The 23,284-nt window shown below is 37.4% G+C and overlaps 1 protein-coding gene across 3 annotated transcripts in view; it reads left to right on the forward strand.

The window, feature by feature from the left end:
- The window catches only part of LOC109533587 (serine/arginine repetitive matrix protein 2), a 131,780-nt gene that overhangs the window by 39,861 nt on the left and 68,635 nt on the right, over positions 1–23,284 (forward strand). For all 3 annotated transcript variants that reach the window (XM_048670456.1, XM_048670458.1, XM_048670452.1), the window contains exons 5-7: positions 16,313–16,448; positions 16,504–16,664; positions 21,595–22,530. In XM_048670456.1, the coding sequence (XP_048526413.1) occupies positions 16,313–16,448; positions 16,504–16,664; positions 21,595–22,530 (1,233 nt within the window). The remainder of the gene's footprint in view (positions 1–16,312; positions 16,449–16,503; positions 16,665–21,594; positions 22,531–23,284) is intronic.

The raw sequence follows: 23,284 nt of genomic DNA on the forward strand, positions 1-23,284 counted from the left end.
GTGAGTTGTTTGTATGTTGTTGGTCAAAATAAATAGCGGATGAATAGTCGAGTGATATTGTTTGAAGCCAAATTGGTATGTTGGTATATGTTTTCTGATCAGTTCTTCGAGTCTCTGTTTTAGTATGTGTTCCAAGACTTTGCACAGCACCGGGAGTAATGTGTAATAGGTCTGTAGTTTTCTATTTGTGTACCGTCTCGTCCATTTTTAGGTATAGGAATTATTACACCACTTTTCCACGTTTTCGGAATATTATTATTTGTAATGCAGTTGTTGATTTCAGTAAGGATGAGTTTGTGGGTTTCTTGGGTTAAGATTTTCAGGAGTTTTGCCTTTATTTTGTCTTTTCCCAGTGCTGTGTTTTTTAGCTCTACAATTGCTTTAATTTTTAAGAAAATGCGGTCACTTTTTTGATAATTAATGCGCCAAAGACCAATCATGTTAGATAATTGATTTTTGCTCAAGTTAGTGAAGACAAATCGCTTTTTTTATTCCGTAGTATTTTTTTCTAGTGCTGTAACGACAGTTTAGGGAATTCTTTAAATCGCACCGCTAGAACTTCTTTAGTTTCACTAAAAAATGAATTTCCAACGAGCCGTAAAGACTTTTTCATTTTTAAGAAAATGCAATCAGTTCTTCAAAAATAAAAACATAAAACAACCGCTTTATTGGAGAGTTGTCGTCTACACAAGTCTGTAAGAAAGATAAGTTAATTTGATGCCTAGAAAGTTGAATTTTTATTGCTTGATCAAGAGATTAGAAACCTTTTTGAATTGCAGCCATAGAACTCCATCAGTTTTACTCAAGATGCTGTCAGTTATTCAAAAATTAATTGCCCGAACACCCGCTATGTTTGAAGGTTTAATTTTGCAGAGTTTCATAAGGAAAAGTGGTCCTTTTGAGTGGCAAAAAGTTATTTTTAAAATTTCGAAGTTTTGGCAATTTTTAAATATTAGCTCTCCACGTTTTTTAATTTTTAAGAAATTGCAGCCAGTTAAAGAAAATTATTTTGCTAAACACCATAAGAAAAAGACGCCTTTTCAATTCCTAGAAAGTTGGTTTCTTTATTGCGTTGTCGAGCGTTTAGGACATTTTTTGAATCGCAGCCCTAAAACTTTTTTATTTTTGCTGAAGTTGCGGTTAGTTTTTCAAAAAATAATTTCCCGAACACGCCATGTTATGTTGAAAAGTAGAGTTTTTCCGAGATTTATAAGGAAAACGACTCCTTTTGAATCGCAGAAAGTTCATTAGCTCTACAAGTTCATTGATTTTTAATAAAATGCAGTCGGTTTTTCACAAATTAATTCGCCAATCACCCATCATGTTAGATAATTGATTTTTGCAGAAGTTAGTGAAAACAAGTCGCTTTTTTTCCGTAATTTTTTTGCTACTGCTTTAACGACAGTTTTGGGAATTTTTTTAATCACTAGAACTTTTTCAGTTTTACTCAAATTTAAGTCAGTTTTGCAAACATAAATTAACCAAAGAGCCGTTATGTTATAGAATTGATGTTTACACCTTTTTCTAAATAAAGGGCGTCCTTTTTAATGGCAAGATGTTTTTGAGAAATTACAGTCGGTTTAGAAAAAATAATTCCCCAAACACTTTTTTTCTTCACAGTTTTCAAAACTTGCAGATAGTTGATTTTTGCCATTAAAACTCCGTCCCGAAATAAGTGAAATTCAACTTTAGCACTTCCAATTAATAACCTTTAAACTGTTTAACACACACACACTTGGGGTATATGGGTGAGCAAATAGTGACGGAATCGCAAAAACCCGTCGCCATTGGCTACAAGCAAATATGTCAGTGGTCCTGCTTGAAGATTCCCGACCAATCGAGCGAGATCTTCCTGCTGATGCAGCAGGCCTGCAACCGGATCACCCGAATATCGGCGGACGGATTCTTCAACGTCGATAATTCCATGATTCTCTTAATCTTGACGACGATCTTCACATATTTCATTGTAGTTACTCAGCTGATGGCCGGAGGAAGAAAACCCACATAATTTAATAAATTTCTATTTACAAGCCATTGTATGTATTAAAAAGCGATATAGCTTTATCATAGACGTATGACTTGGCATCGATTCCAAAGACAAAATCGATGTGGTTCCAAAGACTATCTTCGACCAACATGGCTGTTGCGCTTGGATTTTCCGAGATTAATCGCGTGAAATCCTGGAAAGAACTGGAATTAAAGCCACCATTCAATGGAAATTGTGGGCAAAAGTTCTCCTTACCAACGCTCCACTGAAGTAGTCGTTCGCGCCGTACCAGATATAGATGGGAACGTCGTCAATGTCCGCCAAATCGTAGTAAGGAGGTTCCGACTGATTATATGCCAACTCGTTGTTGTCCCGATAGTCGTACTTGCGAAATTCGCCTGGAAATTGCAGGAATTTAAACAGTTCAGAGAACATTAGAACCGGACTTACTGGTTCTGGCCACTTGCAGGTAATGGATCACCTGTTTGAAGGCTCCTCCTGCTGGATCCGTCGATGACATCACGGTGATCATTGACTGGAAGAATTTGATTTTATTTGCAGGTAAATGTGGGGAAAAGTAGACGGAAGGTGGACAATGATTTAATGGAAAGCTTCAGTGAAACTTCTACCGCTCCTGTTTGGGCATTTGGAACTTGTCCTCCCCAATCGACTCAAACCTCTGAAAAATTGCTCACCGTATTGAGTTGATTGGGATCGGGTCCAGCAAGATCTCCAAAGAACTCCACACACGAATCAATAGCCGCGGAATCTCGAGAGCAAAACAGAACAGCTAGCTGTAGGTAGATGGGGTTGCTCGTTAGAATCCCCTTGTTCAATCCCAAATCGGTAAAATCATCGTGGAAACAAAATCGAAGCTCAATCAGCTCAACTCCACAGAGGTAAACCTGCATACATCAAGCTCTTCTTCATACTCCTTGAGCACATTGAAGAAGGGCAATTGACAATGATCCATGTAGACAACGGGGGCGAGGAGATTGGCGACAGTCACTCGGGTGCGATATTCGGGCCGTGTGGCCGCAAGGACCACAAAAGCAGTTCCACCCTGCGAGTGTCCGACGTAGGAAACGTTGGTCAATCCTGTAAGGTTCTGGATGTAGTCCATGTTTGCTGGAATATCGTAGTAGCCCACTTCATGCCAGCTGTAAATTAATAATAGTTTATTATCCAGTCAGATACTGGGAAAGTTTCCTTTCCGGGCATAGCAACCTGAAGTTCCAATAAGCAACCGAATCGGAGCTGAGATTGGTGTGGCCCAAGCTGTAGGTGTTTCCTCTGCTGGCCATTAGGAACACATCGTATCCTTTTTCGGCTAAAAGGAACCCGATGGATTCGTCGCCTTTAATGATGAGATCCTTCGGATTGCTCCAGATGCCATGCAGAAGCAGTGCAACCGGTTTGGTAGTGTTGGAGTCGGAAGATTCGTTTTTGCCTTGAGGAATCCGCACTGTGGTCAAAATGTAACCATCATCAGTAGTGATGGTGTGATTTTCATAGCTGTATCCGTGCCGGTCGATGAATTCGTACTGCAAAAAGCCATAACATTAAAAATCCCCATTTCCCATTCAAAGTGAGGAGACTCACCAAGTTGAGGCCAGTATCTGGATCCAACCAGATGGCCTCACTGAACACATTTGCGCAGAAAAGAACAAAAATTACAACAACCCTTAAACTGGACATGACTTCGAGTGAAATCAGCAGTTCCTTTGCCAACAGCAACCCATGCCTCTTTTATATAAACCGCCAAGTTCAGTCCAGATAAGGCAAACAAACATACCTTGCAATGATTAGGTAAAAATTTTGATAAAAAAATTGTATGTACACAAAACTCCATCTAAAATAGCACCAATTAAATAGAAAAAACGATAATTTACATCGTGTAACTGGTGTTATCGCACCAGTTATTACGTAGGTAGCTAGATCTCTTGTTTAATTTAACAACATTACAAGTACAATTAGCAATACTTTATTGTCTGCACAAGATACTGGCTTGTCGAGTGTGTCTTTTTTGTGAGTTAATGAATGGTTAAGTGTGCTTATCGATTTGGTATCTATTAGCATTAAAAAAACACTGCTTACTTAGCAATTGATTTTCACGCAAATTCCTTAATATGAAGTGGAATTGTAGACTAAATTAACGTGAATGATGTATGGAAAGGCCATAGCCTTTGAACTTACAGCTTCAATTATCAGCTAGAAGTCGTTTTGAAGCACTAGAAATATGCAAGAATTATGAAGAAATCGAAGAAGAAGGTGACGCGCTCGAAATTGCAGATTTTCTGGATCAACATCTGCAAATTTTCCAAAAGCTTTAAGAGGACGGAGACTTCAAAAAAATCCCCAGTTAAACTTTTAAAGCTCGCAAAAAGTTAGGAATGAGCCCCCTCATCAACGACTCAATGAACCCATAAAACTTCCAAAATTGCTCAAAAAGTTAACGAGTTACAACTCAAAGAGTTCGAAAACGCACAAGACCTGAAAGATTCTTTTTGATTCCTAATCTGTAATTTTCAATTGGTATTTTTGGATATGGAATGGCCTGTTTGGTGACTCAGTGACTCAATAAAATTTCATGAAATTTCAATCGTTGAGTTGTTGAAACTCATGAGTTACAACTCAAAAAGTTCGAAGGCGCTTCCAGTCTAGAAACTTGTTGGGGCAACTCCCAGGCGCAAATAAGGGAAGCAAAACCCCAAAAATCGAAAGAGGTTTCAACCACAGCAACCAAGCTACTTCTCAAGGTAGGGGGTCAAGGGTTCTACTCAAAGTTTCCGTTGTTCCCCAAACTAGACCAAACCTAAACCTGACCTCATCTTTAATAAAAAAGACGTATGTTTCTCCAATGGGTTCAATGGTGCCACGGTCTATAGCAAACAACTAAAGGTTTTTCGGTCACCCTTGATCAACTTTTCCATTGTTTCCTGCATTCAGCGCATATTTAAAAAAGATTAACAAATTGGGATTTATGGTAATTATCGGTACTTTGCGAATTTTTGTGTATTTTTTCATTATTCGAATCATTTCTTTGTAGACAATGTCAGAAGCGTTTCTGGCGTAAATAAAGTCGATGTGGTTCCATCTGGGGTAAGCCACCTGCTTACCAATGGCGCTCGGAATTTCGGAAATGAGCCGCTTAAAGTCCTGGAATAACAACAATTCCATACCAAACATATACCGGGACGTCGTTGATTATAACGCTTAAGTTATACATCGGCGGTTTTGGCTGATTGTAAATTTTTGCGTTTGTGGTCCGGTAGTTGTACTGTCGGAAAATTGTGACTGTGACTGAGTGGTAACGCATTTAATTTTCCACCCTTAATGTTATGAATAAAATGGGAAGCCGGTTTGTGGGGAATACATAAGCTATGCGGAATTATCTTTCCCCTCAATTCCCGAGTGCTTAATTTCGGTTCCGCAAAAAAGAAACGCGGCTTTTATTGCCCATGTTCTCATTTGCATTTGCATCACTTTTAAATAATCTCGGCAGCAGGGCAAAACGGCGCATTTCAGTTCCGCAGAGCTTGTGCAGTTTTTTCTGCAACTGAACGAATTAGGTTCTTTTATTGGTAAAAATGCTTCACGGTTTTCCTGCAGCCTTCAGTTTCTCCTTCTTTCGCGGGTTCTTGCGGCCGTGCTCTGATCTCGCAAGAATCAGTCGCGACGCGAATTCCGATTAAATTGCAACATTTGGGCGAGTCCGAGTGAATTTGCGGGCGTGTTGGTGTCAATTACGAAAGGTTTCAACGATTTGACTTGGGAGGCGCCAACAATGCGCCAATGCTCCCAGTAGCAGGACAGTTGGATTTAACATGCAGGGCGGGACTTTGAACACTTACAGGCAGGTGTTTACACTTAGATATTTTCGTTGTGCAAATATTTTCCTGAATTAATTAACACTTACGTGTGTGGACAAGTTGATGGACCGAAGAATGGGAAATCAGGGCTTTCCCAGTAATTTCGTCAAGTCGGGAGATTTATTCGGCTATGTTTGGGCAGGTTCCAAGGGATAAATGCGGGCACATCCAAATAAAACATCATTTGGGGCGATTTATGGCCGATTTTCGCTAAAGGCCAATATAACGTATGCTTCGGATTATTCCCTGAAAATTTATAATGGGGATTTATTGGGGCTGCGTTAATTAGCTGGAGTGTTTTTCGAAGATGATTGATTTTTTTCTAGGCAATTGAGTCCAATTTTCTTGCTAAGGTTTCAGCTACAAGCAAAAGGAATTATTCAAAACCGAGAACGTGATGAATCGGAGGGAAGCATTCCGAAGATTGTGTTCAAAAATCTTCTACGCTGACCTCAAAGTGCAATTTTAAGTGAATTAAGCCTCTCTGTTTGACCGACGTTTATCCAGGAAGTGATAGACAAATCAATTTTCCAAGTGTGTCAGTTGGGGAGGACTGAAAACAGTGTGTGAAATTCCAAGGACGCCTTCCTAAGACTGCGTTCAAAAGTCCTCTTTGCCGACCTCAAAGTGCATTAAGGGAATTAAGTTTCTTTGTTTGACCTAAGTTAAACGGTCGACAAATCAATTTTGCCAAGTGTTTTCTCAGTTGTTGACTGACCAAGGGCTGAAAACAGAGTGTGAAGAATTCAAAAGAAGCCTTCGAAGACCGAAGAGGTCGACAAAGAAGATTTTTGAACACAGTCTTAGGAAGGCTTCTTTGGAATTCTTCACACTCTGTTTTCAGTCCTTCGTCGCTCCCCAACTGAGAAAACAGTTGGAAAAATTGATTGTTCAACTGTTTCTTTTATAAACTTAGGTCAAACAAAGAAGCTTAATTCCCTTAAAATTGCACTTTGAGGTCGACAAAGAGGATTTTTGAGCACAGTCTTAAGAAGGCTTCTTTGGGATCCTTTCCACTTTGTTTTCAGACCTTCATCACTACCCAACTGAGAAAACACTTGGAAAAATTGATTTTTCAACTGTTTCCGTTCTAAACTGATGTCAAACAAAGAAGCTTAATTCCCTTAAAATTGTATTTTGAGGTCGACAAAGAGGATTGTTGAACACAGTCTTAGGACGGCTTCTTTGGAATTCTTCACACTCTGTTTTCAGTCCTTCGTCACTGACCAACTGAGAAAACACTTGGAAAAATCGATTTTTCAACTGTTTCTTTCATGAACTTAGGTGAAGCAAAGAAGCTTAATTCCCTTAAAATTGCACTTTGAGGTCGGCAAAGAAGATTTTTGAACAGTCTTAGGAAGATTTCTTTGGGATGATTCACACTCTGGTCTTCTTTACTTGGTTTATGAAAGAAACGGTCAAAAAATACAATTTTTTAAGTGTTTTTTTAGTTGGAGAGTGACCAAGGACTGAAAACAGGGTGTGAAGGATCCCAAAGAAGCCTTCTTAAGACAAAAATCCTCTTTGTCAACCTCAAGATGCAATTTCAAGGGAATTAAGCTTCTTTTTATGACCTAATTTTATGAAAGAAACGGTCGAAAAATCGATTTTTCCAAGTGTTTTCTCAGTTGGTGAATGATTAGAAACAGATTCAAAGTGCTCAAGGAAATTTGCAGCTTTGGTTTGTTCGTATTTATTAACAAATACATTTTGTGAAGATTTGGACTGAGAATTCAACAAAACCGTAACAAACAATGTGAATTAATGAATTCAATATTATAAACGTATCCTTAAGGCGAAAGAAATTTGCTCCATTGCTCGCCTTGTGGTGCTAGAAAAATGTCCTGGTAGACACTTGCCTTGAAACTGTAAGATTCTTTTCGATAAATTAGCATTCACGTGTCTTTGGACGGTTTGCATTAAAACGGTACCTAAAATTGCACTTGTTGATTGAAAAATGCTATAATTAATTGCATTCTTACACATGTATTTTCACGTGCTTCCACCGTAGTTTTTCAGCTTGAAGGTTTCCCGTTGATTATTATCCCTTCATTTCTGAACTACGGGATTTCCAATTAAACCACAAACGAAATACTCCCATTTGCCCCCTCACCATGGATTTATATCGGAAATTTCAATTGTATCCCATTTAGGGCGGAATCCGCATCCGATATGGCTGCGAAACGGGATTTAAATGAGCGGCTGCTGAGATAAAATAGGAGCGTACATTTTCGGCTCATTTGTTTTTCGAGATTGCGATTCAATCGTGCAAATGGCATTTTCCCCAAATGCTCTCCATCTACCGCCGATTTGAGGCCAATCCGACTCAGGTAACAAATTCGGCTATTTTAGCTACACGTGTTTAGGATAAGTGGCTTTTTAAATGAGTTCTGTGCCCCTTTTAAAGCGACAGCAAAACTGTCTTTCCCATCACTGTTTCAGCTCGTATAATTCAATCAAACATCCGACATAATTCCCGTCCGATTTCGTCGTTAGTTTGCAACTGTTTGCTAAAAATTTAATTCGATTCAGGTGCACGAATTCGCATCGGAAGTTTCAGGATGATTCCTTAACTTCTGCTAATAAGTTAATTCCGCCAGGAGAGTTCGCAAACTTGTTCTTGTGCACCAATAATTTCAAGTTTGCTGGCATTCGCTTTCGTCTTCTTCTGGTGCTTGGATTGACATAATTTCAATTGATTAATAATTTAAGAGGTGCTGATTATGGGAAAACTTGTGAATTTGTGAAACACTTGTAAGTCGTGGTTGGAAAGAATTTCTTCTTAACGTTTCGCAGACACCAGAAGAATATTCGAACACATTCCTGTGTTCCGAGGTCGGCCTAGAGAATCTTTGAAAACAGTCTTTAGAAAGTTTCTTTCGGATTCTTCACCAGTTTATCTATTTTCCATCCCTCATCACTCCCCCAACTGAGACACTTAAAAAAATTAACTTGTCGACGATTTTCTTCAAAATCTTCCGTCAAATTTGGCTCTGGCCGGCCAGTAAATCTGATTAGTTTCACCTGCTTGTTCGGTGCCGCACCAAGCGCTTCTCTGAAGATCCAACGCAAAAATGCGTCTTAGACATAAAACCCCAACTCATGAAGAGCTCGAGAAATTGCAAATAAATCTGCGAATGCAAATACGGTTGGAACAGCGTTGAATTGTTGATGAAATCTTCAGCGCCTGTAACGCAAGCTATTAGTTAACATCGGTGCGAATTCCACGTCTCGATTTCTTCCGTAAATGCATTAAAGTGATAGTGAAAATCAAAGAAACTGTTAACCTGTCCGTGTAACATGAGCATATTTGTAAGTGGCGTTTCGGATTCCTTTGCAAAACACCGATTCCCACTTGGATGACTTTCTTCTCCGTTCTTCAATCAGTGCGCCCGATTAGGGTCGATGGGGAAATTGATTAAATATTAATTGTTATTACGTCGTATGCTAATCAGACGAAATCCGTCTCACTTCCTTGTTGTCCTGGTTGATTGAAATTGACCAACTTTAACACGATTGTTTTAGTGGCGACACAAAAACTGCAGTTTTTCTTTTCTGTTAAACGGCAGCGCTTTATAACTGGTTGCTTTCAGCAACTTTAAAATGTTTATAATGCCGACTTCGACCCCGAGCGACTTCCTTTAAAAGGAAACTCTGATGTCGTTTTATTGCGAAACGTCACGTTTTTGTCTTCATTCAAACAGGCTTGCCGCTTTGTATGGTTAAATGAGATTTCTTATTTTGTTAACGTATCGTCTGAGCGAAACGACGGCGGCTTTTAGCCATTAAACTGCCCGGGAAAAATATCGTCTTCATTATTTTCAATTTGTCTCTATGGAACTTCTTCCGGGTTCAAGTCTTTCATTGGCTGACCAACAACAGAAGGAGTCAATTCAACTGTTCGGGGGTGAAAGAGGGAGAGTAAGTGAAAGCAACGTTTCGGCGTTTTTATGAATTTTCCAATGCATCCTCAGACCAAAGCTGGACTAAATGTTTCATGTTAACCGTGCGCTTTTCGGATTTGACCTGGTTTTTCTTGTTTATGGTTGAAATTTGAAGAATCGCAGCAAAATTCCAAGCTTAAGGTTAAAGTCAAAGGAATTCGAAGTTTGAAGCCGAACTTTGCAGAATATCGGCCCTAAATACGAATTTATCAACAGAAAAATGTGTGAATTTTGCACTGAAAGCAGCGAAGCATTTCTTTTCAGTTTATGGTCGGAATTTTAAGACATAATTTTTAATTTAAATTTGAATCGCTCAACTAAAGTCGAAAAAATTCGAAGTCGATATTTCGAAAGCATCTCTTGTTAAAACTAATTTTTTTAAGCCGCGTTAAAAATTCTCAGTTTCTATCCAATTTTCAAGATTTCAAACACAGAATCTCTGTGTGACATTATTATCTTGCTATGCAAAGTCGAAGAATTACGATTTTTCAAATAGAAACTTCAGTTTTTGAAACGTTTTCAGCTTATTTCGAATTTCCGAGACTTGAAATATAAATTTGGAATGGCATTCTCATCTTCCAGCAAAAACTCGAAAAATTTCCCGTTTTTGTTCGAAATTTCGACTTTCAAGTACCGTTTTTCTCTTCTTCGGTCTTCGGAACTGCAGGCAAAATTCTCAGTGTATGTCAATTTTTCCAGACTGAAAACAAAATTTCGGACTCACATTCTCATCTTCCAACGCAATGTCGAAGAACTTGAAGTTTTCTGTTAAAATATCGACTTTCAAGTACGGTTTTTAATGTTAAAAGTTCACTTTTTGAAACAATCAAAGTTCTCAGTTGAAGTCGAATTCTTAAATTTAAAGCGGAATGGCGGATCAAAACATTTTGAATTTGCGCTCAAAATATCGACTCTTAAGTATGAAATTTATGTAGAAACTTAAATTTTTACGTTTCTGTCAAAATTGTCAGATTTTCTTGTCAAAAAATCAGATTTTCGGATCGTCGTTCTCACCTTTCAAACGCAAAGTCGAAGAATTTCAAGTTTGCAGTCAAAATATCGACTTTCAAGTCCAATTTGGTATCTTGAAACTTTAATTCTTAAAACTGCGTCAACATTTTTAATTACCTGTATGAATTTCTCGAAAATTTAAAACTTTGGACTGGCATTCTCATCTTCCAATACAAACTCGAATAGTTTAAAGTTTTCAGTGCAAATGTCGACTCAAAAACTCAGTTCTCAAAAAGAAAACTCAAAACTATCAGTTCAAATGGACTTCTGAAATCTGAAAACCGAACTGCGGGAGTTGAAATTTTCATTGTTCAGCATGCATTTAAAAAAAATTAATTTGATTTTAAAATACCAATTATTAATTATGAGTTTTATGTAGACATTTTTTAGATTTTTAAGTTGCAGTCAAAATTCTGAGTTTATATGAACTTTTTCAAGATTAAACGAAAATTCAGGAATGATTTATAATCTCCCAAAGCAAGCAAAGTCGAAGAATTTTAAGTTTTTGGTCAAAAAAATATCGATCACTTCACATTAAAACAAATTTTGTAGTTTCCTGTGAAATTTCAAGATTTAAGGTAGTTTTCTGGACTGAAATTCGTATCTCCTTGGAGTATATTTGTGCGGTCAAAATATCGGTTTTCAAGTACGATTTTACACGTTGAAACTTCAGCTTTTAAACCTGAACTCAAAATTCTCAATTTAAATGTACTTGTGAAATCTGAAAATAGAACTGCGGGCGTCGCATTCAAACAAAAATAATTTGCTCTCAAAATACCGATTATTAAGTATGAATTTTATGTAGAAACTTTTACTTTTAAGTTGGAGCCAAAATTCTGAGTTGATATGAACGTTGAGATTAAACCAAAATTTAGGACTGAAATTTAGGTCGAAGAATTTAAAGTTCTGGGTTAAAATATTTCACGTTGAAACTTCGATTTTGGGACATTCAGTCAAATTTTACAGTTTACATCGAATGATTAAGTATAAACGTAAGTTCGCACTGCCATTTTCATTTTCTTGCGAAAACTCGAATAATTGAAGATGGGGCTCCAAATATCGACTAAAATTATTTTTTAGTACAAATTTTAAAATTGTTTTTTTGTTATTTATTAATATTATTTACTAAAACTAAAACTAAAACTATTATCTGTAATCTTAACATTAGGTTAGTTAACTAAGTCACTCCATTGACTTTTCGAGCTTTAGTCTCACATGAGATGTGAGACAATATTTACACGCACACCATGCTCTGTCCTTAAAACACTATATCAATTCAAAGGGCTTCGTTCTCTTCAATCTGCGGTATAAATTCTGATCTAGTAGCTGGCTGGCTTCTGCGTTCGGATGTAGTTGTAGTCTAGCTTGGTGTTTCTTTGCATACCGTTTGATTGCCTGTTCAACAGTCAGGATTCTAAGGTCTCTGTGAAGATCATTATTTCTGACAAACCATATATTGTATTGGCTATTTCACGTAATGCCTTATTTTGGACCGTTTGAATCTTTTTTATGTGTGTGCTTTTTGTGCTTTCCCATAGCTGAATACCGTAGAGCCATGTAGATTTAATAATTTGTTTATAAATTAAAAGTTTGTTATACAAAGTCATCTTGGAATGCCTGCCAATCAGCCATCTATATTGCGCAATTTTTATTTACAACTCTTTTGCTTTCTTTCTGACATGTTCGTTTCATCTTAATTTAGTGTCAGTGTGGTAAAGTCATACCAAGGTATTTCGCAGTATTTGCATATGGGACGCTGGATCCATTAATATTTATTACTGCGGGATCTGTCAAATTTTGGTTGGTAAAGTTAACATAGGTCGATTTAGTTTCGTGAAGTTTAATTTTCCACTTGGCTTCCTGTAGTTTCTGTGCCGCTGTTACTCGATTTGTGTCAGTTGACATTAGTCCCATCTCATCCGCATATGTTGCTATTATAACTTCTTTCGGTTGGGGTACATCATCACTGGTAAAAAGTAACTTCATGTCATACTTTGTCGAGCGCCTGCGATACGTCGAGGAATATTGCTGAACCGACTTTCTTTTCTTCTAGTGGCTTCTCTATTATATCAGTTATTCGGTGCACTTGATCAATTGTAGAGTGGTTTGATCGCAATCCAAATTGGTGATCGCGGATTAACTTTAGTTTCTCTAATATTTGTTTAAGTCTTTTCAGCAACAGTTTTTCAAAAAGCTTTGATATTATTAGCAAGAGGGAAATTGGCCTGTACGACTTAACATTGTGTTGAGGTTTACCAGGCTTGGGGACCATGATGACTGATGATGATGATGTGTTAACATCAGTATCTCCTTTTTTGGCAGTTATTTCAGGATTTGTCTTATAATTAAATCAAACTCAAGAGCCTTTTTTGGGCTGAGATTATTATTAATTTCTTCTGCTACATCTTTCGGAGTAACAGGAGCAATCATGTCGATCCAATTGGAGGACGAAATATTGTCTGAAACCGGTCGGTTATTGTGTTGGTTGTTTTGTATGTCGTCTGGTACAAATACGCCTGTGCAAATTTGTGTATCAAAGTTTATAGCCTGAACTTAAAGTTCTAAATAGAAATTTCAACTTTCCAAATTAAAATCCATTTGAAGTTAAAATTATCCATTAGTAATAAATGTTCTGAGCCTTGTTGAAACTTCTGAGTCAAAACTTTGGGTTTGCAATTTAAATTTGTATCTTTCAGTTTGAATTTCGTGTTTTAAACATTCGCTGTTTTGCGGGTTTTAAATTCGAAATGTTGTGTTTTATACCCGAAAGTATTCTCATCTTCTAACACAAACTCGAATAATCTAAGACTTTTGGTGATAATATCGACTTTCAAGTATTATTTTAAGCAGAAACTTGGATTGTCGGAATTGCAGTGCAATTTTACAGTTTTCGTCGAATTTTCAAAATTTAAAACAAATTTACGTACTGAAATTCTTATCGTCGCGTATATTTGTTGCGGTCAAAATATCGGCTCTCAAGTACTATTTTACAAGTTGAAACTTCAGCTTTTGCACCCGAACTTAAAATTCTTAGTTTAAATGGACTGAAACCTGAAATCAGAACTGCGGGCGCTGAAATTTTCATCTTCCAGCATGCATTCAAAACAAAATTAATTTGCACTCAAAATACCTATTATTAAGTATGAATTTTATGAAGAAACTTTGATTTTAAAGTTGGAGCCAAAATTCTGAGTTCATATGAACTTTTTCATGATTAAACCAACATTTAGGACTTATTTATAATCTCTCAAAGCAAAGTCGAAGAATTTAAAGTTCCGAGTCAAAATATCGATTATTTCAAGTTGAAACTTCAATTTTGAGACATTGTTTAAGTACAAACGTAAGTTCGCACTGTGAATTTTATCTTTCTGCGAACACTCGAAGAATTTGAAGATTGGACTCGAAATATTTACTCTCAAGTACGAATTCCATGTCGACATTTTTGTGATCTGCGTTCTCTTATATTTTTTTAAATTATGTTTTAGTTTACATTTTAAAGTTGAAATCGTATTTTCAACCGCTTTCCCGATGAAAACTTTAGGACAATAACTTTGGTAACTTTGGTGGTTTTTCCTGGAATTTTAAGTTAGGGATTTGATTGTTAGGATTGATTTCGTGAGGATTGTAAGTTTTCGAATTTTTTGTGCAAATTTGTCTAACTGAGTCTATTGCCGGAACTTGAAGTTCTAAATATAAATATCAACTTTCAAAATGCCATTTGAAGCTAAAATTGTTTATTAGTAGTAAATGTTCTGAGCCTTGTTGAAACTCCCGACTCAAAACTTTGGATTTCCTGGAGCAAACTCTCTATTTTGCGGTTTTTAAATTCGCAGTGTTGTGTTTTAGACCCGAAAGTTTTGCTTTTAAGTCAGACTTTAATTTTCGCATTTGAAAACATATTTCTGATTTTTTTGACTGAACTTTTTGGCTGTAATTGACAATACATTTGTCGAATCAAGTGGAACTTCCGCCTTTTTCGCATTTTTAGTTAAAAGTAGTAAGTAAATGTTTGGAACCTGAGCTTCAAATTTAACAAGTTTTCAATTTAAATTTTCAATGTTTTTTACGTTGAAAGTTTCTGTTCAAATGCCAGTGTTTAAATGCCAGCGAATAATGTACATAGAGAAAGTAAAAGGGCCTAAATGGTTTCTCTTTGCCCATTTAACTGCCACTCTAACAAATTACCCTGGATAAGTTACATTATTCATTTATTTTAATTAAATTAAATATATAATTTTAATTAAATGAACGCTGCTTTCCTTGGAATCCATTTGGAAAATTGATCCACGCATCGTTTGCCTTTAAGGTAATGGGATTGTGTTCCCCCTTCGCTTATTGAACTGTTTTCTATTCTTCGATTGATTGCAAGGAAAACTGTGACAATTTGAAAGTTGTCTGCTTTTTCAAGCAAGTTTTGTCCTGTAATCCATCAGTACTGAAAGTATGCACATCAGGCCAACGTTTTATGAATATTTATCCAGGAAAGCTTGGGGAGAATTACAATTCAGAGAATATTGTTTTATCTCGCGTCCGCAACTTCTGAAACTGCCATGAAATCCCTATCGGATCCCTTAAAAAGTCATGCGGGCCGGAATATTGCCCCGAACTCGCTATTTTATGTAAATATGGTTTTCGGTGCAAGTACATAATGTTCGTTTAATGGCCACCTGATTTATATAATCTCTGAACGGTTCTTCTAGGTGTAAATATATTTTTTCCGGCTTAAATTCACCAAATCGTATCCGACCCACACATGCTGGCCAATGAACCTTCTTGGATGCGTCGTGGGCCGCTGAAACCTACCTTATACAATCGCCTTGCGTTCTAAACGCCCACCAATTCGTAAATATTGTTTTAGGCAATGACAGCCTTAATTTGATGCGAATTTTATTTATTTTTCATCGGCAGGCTTGGCATTTTGTTTGTCTTCAGCAAGTCAATGAGAGCGAGTGCGATAGAGCTAGTGTGGGCTAAATTGTCATTTTCCTGGTGCTTTATGATCAGGCTTAGAACGTCTTTAATCAATGAAAGCGAGTGTGGGATAAACCTGCCTGGAATTGGTTTTATGCATTGACAAACTGAGGATGCTTTCCAGGATTGAGAGCGAGAGTAATAGAGCTAGTGTGGGCTAAATTTGCGTTTTTTTAAGACTTTCAATTGGTTTTTATTGGTTAACATTGGCAAACTTAGCACGCTTTTAATCAATGAGAGCGAGTACAAGAGAGCAAATGTGTGATAAATTTGCATTTTTTTAATGATGCTTCGGATTTTGTCTTTTATCATCAATTAATGAGAGCGAGTGCGATAGAGCTAGTGTGGGCTAAATTTATGTTTTTCCTCGGATTATTTCTAAATGGTTTCAGGTATTGATGAAATAAACTGGTTTTGGGCAAAGACAATACGAATTTATTTTGGTTTTCATCATCAGGCTTAGAATCAATGAGATCGAGTATTGGATAAAACAGCGATTTTTAGCTGATAATTTCTATTTATTGCAGGGGTCCAAACGTTTCGATACTACATGTGCGCAACTCCTCAGACCCTCGAGGACCAAACGCGCCCTATTCTGCTGCAGCCCGATCGTACTTTGCTTCGTCACGCAGCACCACCGCCACATCTAGTAACCAATCGTCGGTAGGACGTTTTTTGGAAAATTAAATTAAACCAGATTAGAAATTGGTTTTTTCAGGGACCGTCGCTGACTAAGCACCAGTCGCTAGGGAGCAGCACCAGCAGCAGTAATGCTCAGAAATGGACGAATTCATCGAGCTTCCATAGCGGATCCGAGATGAATTCGCCAGGAATTTTCACTTTCAGCGGCAGCTGCAACAGGGAATTGTCCCCAGTTAGGTGAGTTTGCTTCCCTAAACTGTGAAAATTAATAAAAAATGGATAAAGCAATAAAACACGAGTGAACGGGCCCTAAAGCCATGTCGTTAACATGGCAAACGGCCCCTGGCTGTGACGTTGATTAGAATTTGCATATTCCAGTCCTATTTAGGTTTCAATAATAAATCGTTAGTTCTGAATTTCATGAGTTTCATAAGCTCTGCCACTACAATGTAATAGGAATTGGATTCGACCGGGGTTTATTGGCGCAGCATTACGATGATTAATGTTCGAAGCCTCAGAAGACAAAAAGTCCTCGCAATCTATCTCTTGGTGTGGATTTTTCTGATTTTAAGGGAAAAAAGTTCCCGATCAGTTTGCCCCGTCAATTTGTGCGTTTCAGTATTCCGATATAAAGCAAAAACCCCGCAGGGATGTTTCCTTTAAATGAGATTTTATCAAGGGTTTGTTTGAATTTCGGCTCTTTTGAAATGCCCCAGTTTCGATATTTTTGGAAACACTTGGAAGCGAAAATTAATAAAGCCACGCAACGATATCGAAGGAATAATATGGAAGCTTCACGTGAAAGGTCTGACTAGGAATGGGGGGAAATTCGAGGGGATAGAGAAATGGTTTGAATTTGAAAGAAATTAAACCATCAAAAATCAGAAATTTCCGATTTAAAACTCAAGTTGAACAGCGGAAAGAAACAAATTTATAGGTAAAACTTTGTTCTAAAACCTCATTGTGTTAAAATAAGTTAACGTCTACAGCTAACATGCTGTTTGAACTTTCCATTATCGCTGTCAGCATGTGGGGTTTTCTTTTTCCACGTAAAAAACGTTTCACATATTGCACAGCAGATGATCAGGTTGACTATGGCATCCCCAGCGGAATTGAGAACGAACTGAAGGCAACATTCGAATAATTTGATGTATCTTTTTCTGAAAGACGCGGGCTGGCTGAATTACCAGAAAGAAGCCAACAATGAAAGCCAGTTGAGGCATTTCCTTTGAGCAGTCCAAGAATGGTGCGTCCCAATAAAACTGCTTACTCAGGTTGGCAAAGTCTCTGAATAGGATAGTACGTAAAACCTAAACAAATCATCTTTATGGCTAAGCATTAAGAAGTCGCTTCGAAGTTTAGAGCCGCAAAGTTCTTTAAAAAATGTTCATCGAAGTGGCCAAACTTCGGGGCTCGCCGGCATGATAAATGGTTCTCAAACTTTCGAAGATGTGGATGGGGCGCAGCTGGAAAACGCGAATTAACTGATTTAAATATAAAAGCAAATGCGACAATGGCTCCTAATGAATTGCGTACATTTAGTACGGTTTTTTAGGGGAAAAATTAAGCGATTTGTAAATTGTCCAGCACAAAAAGCAAGCGACGTTATCGTTATCCGTTTTAAGTAAGGTTCGTTTTTGAATTTGTTCAGGCTGCCGCCAAAGCACCTGGTTACTCGAGATAGGCCCCCATTCGATCCATCATTTTCTTTTCGTCCAGAAATATATAAAATTAAATCGTTGCATTCGGTAATCTATCGATTAAGCCGATTAGAAGGGCAGCGCGCGCTCAAGAAAATTGGAAAAATAATCCGTTTTGTTAAGCGCCTATTTTACTGATTTGGCCGCATGACCGATTCGATCTATGAGGGTTTTTTCAGTTCATTAGTTTAGTCTTGATATTGAAGTTTTTTTGCAAAAATTCCTTATCTGAGTGACTTCAATCATGGAATACCCATATTTTAAGTTGATAGACATTTCCAGTTCACGCTGGAAATTTTGAAAAATTCCGATGTTGGGTTCAAAGTTGGAATTTGATGTTGAAAGTTCAAGATTTGAGGCAGAAGCTGGCACAATGTTGATTTGAAGTCGCAAACTTTGTAGGCCTGGGTAATTCAGTGAATTTTTAGGAGTTGGCACAGTGCAGCGCAAATGGCTTGGTCACGCCCACGCATCGGCGCAGTAACTCGGTTCCGTTGCTGGGAAAATCTTGGCAGTTTTTATTTAGTTGCTTTTAGATTATTGGTGTTCAAATACTGACAATCTACAGGCATTTCCTGCGAAACATTAGAAAATAAATTTTATTACAATACTCGCCTCCTTCGTCGCTTTGTAAAAAGTTTTGAAATCCGAAATTTGGTCCCAAAATTCGGACACCTTTTTATTAAAAAACGAACAAAATATGCGAAAGTTTATAATAAATCATTTGAAAAATTCATCACTTCTATTCCTCTGAAGACTGTAGAATTTGTTAATAAGACTGTGGTTTTTTAGTCTCGACTGAATTTTTTTCGCTTTGCTTTCTACTCAAAAACGCTTTATTTTGAATAATTTTATTTAAGAATACTGAAAAACTGGAAGTCTTTTGCGCGAAAAATTACAGGATAGATTTATAGCTTTGTCGGATTTTTGCAAAACCTTTTTTTATTGTTGAATTCGGGACAGAAACTAAAATAACTTATACTGTTTTTTCCCGATAATCATTAGGGTTTTCTCAAAATACCAATCAAAAATAATTATTTTCTGATGCTTCGCTTCCTGCCAATCATGGGTCTTTTCAACCAAAATACGATAAAAAATACCGACAATCGTCAGGTATTTTCTGTGAAAGTTTTAAAATAGATTTCATTGAAACACTTACCAGCTTTGAAAATTTTTTTCTCGAACCCTAATAATGTTTTTTTTATTTTTTTCCAAAAATGTTTTCTCGCACAAAACAAGCGAAAGTCTATAATCAATTATGTCGGAAACTCGTCACCCGCGTCGCTGTGAATAATTTGATTTTTATTAAATTCCGGTTGCTTCACTTTTAGGTCAATACTTCTAAACACGTTATACTGTAAAATTCTCACAAACTGAGAGTCTTTTATGCAAAAAAGTTAAAAGATGAATTTTCGTCTTTTTCAAATACCCGTCTTCCTTATCGGCTTTTTCAAATACCCGTTTTACCTTTGAATTTGGGACAAAAACGAAACGAAGTTCTCTTGTTATTTTCGACGAAAGTAAAGGTTTCCCAAAAAAACGCTCAGAGACAGCAAAATCATATAATGAACTATTTGTCACCCTCATACGAAGCATTTAATTAAGTTTCTTAAAAATTTCCGGTTTTTCCTATTTTAGGAAATAAATATTTTAAAACAATCGGTTCTACAGAAAAGGTAACTCAGTGAATTTTTAGGAGTTGACGACTTTTTGTTAGATGCTTAAATTCCAATCTCGGTCATCGATAAATGAGTCATAATTCATTAACCGATGAGTTAAAACTTTTTAACTCAGAGAGCGGCAACAACTCAATAGCGCAACTCAACACAGTGTTACCCAGGCCTACGCTAGATTGCTAAGGGAATATTCTGTTCATGGGGCCAGTTTCGATTTTCAGACACCATCAGGGAATATTCCACCGATTTTTATGTTTCCAGAGAAAAATCGTGAAACACTTTCTCTAAAAAAGCGTATCTTGGAAACCTGTAGAAGAATTAGATTCATTATTATTCAAAGATTCTAATGAATGTATTGTGCTCAATAGGAAGACAATTTTTTTATATATGTAAAAAGCGTAGCCTTTCGGCCATCTTCAGGCAATTTTCCAGGAATTTTTAGAGTTTGGACAACTTTTCCTTCAAAAGCGTGCAGAAAACCACAAAATGCCTGCTTAAAAAAATGGTTTCCCTGAGAGCAAAAGAGCATTAAAATTGAGGTTTGGTGTACTAGATAGAGAAGAAGAGTGAAACGTAAACTTTTGCGTCTGGTTTGCTCGAGAATTTTTTAAATAATAATTTCTCTGAAACCGAGAGAGTCATAAAATTGGGGTTTTGTGCATTGGATAGAGGTGGAAACATTCTATATGGAGGGCAGGTTTAATTTTTTAAATGTTTTCAGGTCGATTTTGCAAGAAATGTTAAGTTTCGAAATACATTCCGTCAGTCGAGTCGCTTACAAAAATGTCATGCTTAAAAAATTAATTTCTCTGAAAGTGCAAAGAGCACAAAATTATCGCTTAGTGTGCTAGATAGAGAAAGTTTTCCCAAAAAACGCACAGAGAAGGCAAAATCATATAATCAACTATTAGGAAAACTCGTCACCCCCATCGCACTGAAATGTTTTTAAGTTTCTTCAAAATTTCCGGTTTTTCCTGTTCTAGACCAAATATTTTCGAGCAATCGTTTCGCCCGAAAGGATATCTCAGTCAATTTTTAGGAGTTAGCCCAGTGCTGCGCAAATGGCTTGGTGCGCTAACCCAACGCACGGGCGCTCCGTCCCGTTGCTTGTTAAACGTTACTCAGAAAAAAAGTTGATGAATTTTTTTAGATGTTAAAATTCCAGTCTCAGTCATCGATAAACGAGTTATAACTCATTAAGCCATGAGTTAAAACTCATGAACTTAAAGCGCAGCAACAACTCAAAAGCGCAATTCAACATAGTGTGACCCAAACCTAAAATTTTGCATTGGAATTTGGCCTTTGGGTTAGTTTACAGTGTCAATTCGAGTAGAAATTTTAAAAGTCTTAAAATTCCAAAAATATTAAAATGTTTCAAAAATTTTTCTTTTGACTTAAGCATGAAAAAATACAACTGATTGATTTAATGGGCAATACAGAAATACACCTGATTAATTTCCAGAGATGGAAGTAGAGATTCAAGGCCAAATTATGTTGCAAAAAGCTTAATATTTGTAATTGAAGTTAGAATTTTGAACCTAAAATGGGAATTGGAGTTTTGAGTTTGTATTTATAGAAGAGTTTAAAATTGCTGCTAAAATTTTAACAAAAATGTGACATTGAAGTAGTGTTTTTCTCTTAGAGGTTCAAATTGAGTCTGAAATACGAAAGGTGTTCGATGTTCGATATGAATTTCTGGGGTTTCTCATGCCTAAATTGCACACATTTCACGCAAAGTGAGTGTCATTTGCTAATTTTCCCAGGATTGTAGGAAATTTTTGCAATTTCCAGATGGTGCGACCGCGAAGTGGACGGCGTCTACTTGGGAAAGTCTGGTTGGGTCCAAGTCCAGCAACGATCGCTGGAAGATAGTCGCAAAGCCAGCTACTCGATCAACGTGGCCAAGTCCCTGCAATCACGTCGAACTGGCCTGAAGCTGGCCAACTATCATTTCTACAGCGAACCGAACAAGTTCAGCGACTATTCGCGAACGAACAGCGTCGAGTCGCAGGGCGACAACCGGCCCGAACCCAAAGTAGAACCAGCGAGAAGAGAACTGCATTCGGAACCACGTCCTGTGCCCCAAAGACCTGCCGCTTTGCAGTTGCAAACCCGCAAGTTCACTTCGCCACCACCTGAGCCTGGTTCACCTCCATCGATCACCCCGATCATTTCGCCGCCTCTGGCTTTCCAGGACAAGAATCGAAGTCCCTCCAAGTCCAGAACGTTCTTCGGCAAAGCCCCATTTCTGCCGCGTTCAAACGCAATTGAGGACAGCGACAACAGTCCTCCAACCTCGCCCCTGGGAGGCGGCCATTGGGTAACCACGGCGCCCAATGCGCCCGTTCTGACCAAACCGGTGATCAAAACGTCGCCAGGCGTTCAAAAGCCGCCCAGAACGTTTAAGAAGGTGCCCCAAACTAAGTCTCTGGAGGACACGACTGCGTCCAGACGCATGCAGTTTAAGCACCAATACGGATCGTCTTCCAGCTCGTCCAGCTCGATGGGCTTCAGAAGTCTGGACAGTTGCTTGAACCGCACCAGCAGCGTTATGCCAAAGCTTGTGGAGAATGCTGATTCTTCGGTCGATGTTTGCGGGGATGCGGATGAGGAGGACAATAACAGTTCTTCGGCTAATATGAACATGATCAATCCGAATCTGCTGCAGGCGGAGTTCAATCGGAAGCTGTCGCCTTCTGGTCGGTCGAACAGGCTCACTCACTATCGGTGAGTTTATTTTCAGTTGAAACGCACGCGTTTGTTTGGGTTAGTATCTTTCTTTGAGAGCAACAAACTTGCAAAACTATCAATTTAATACACAGGGTTGTTCAGATTATACGACGAGGAAGATTGCAGATGAACTATTTAAGTTTTAAAAATTTGCATTTGATGAATAAATGGACGAATTTGCATTAATTAAATGGAACACTCTGTACCAAGCTTGGGTAACTGAGTGAATTTTTAGGAGTTGGCGCAGTGCTACTCAAATCGCTTGATGCGTCAACCCAACGCACCGACGCAATAACTAAGTTTAGTTGCTGGGAAAATGTTGAAAATGTTTTTTTACTTTTTTACAAACTTCTTTTTGGGTATTTCGCCTCAAAAATTTTTGTCTTTAAAAAAGACAGAATGTCCTCACATCTTTTATTACAGATTGATAAATAGTGCTGCTATTTCGCAATAAGAACGAATTATTTATCAAAAAGTAATCAAGAACTATCATCTAGAGGGTATCCTGCGACACACTTGGCTCAAGCTGTAAGAGAAAATTCAGTTAATAAAACCTATGAAAGAAAATGTATTAATCAAAAACAAATTCATAACCATAAACTAGAAAAATTACTCAACGAAAAAATCAAAAAAGACGTTTTTAGTATAAAAAATTAAACAATTTCTGGACAAAACAATTATAAATTTATCTAATAAATCATTAACTGAAACCGAAAAACTCGTTCTTTCTAAAGGTTTAAATTTTTCAATT

The sequence above is a fragment of the Dendroctonus ponderosae genome, unplaced genomic scaffold (genome assembly GCF_020466585.1).
Source record: "Dendroctonus ponderosae isolate FM_Combo_2020 unplaced genomic scaffold, Dpon_F_20191213v2 Dpon_F_20191213_1, whole genome shotgun sequence".
NCBI lineage: Eukaryota > Metazoa > Arthropoda > Insecta > Coleoptera > Curculionidae > Dendroctonus > Dendroctonus ponderosae.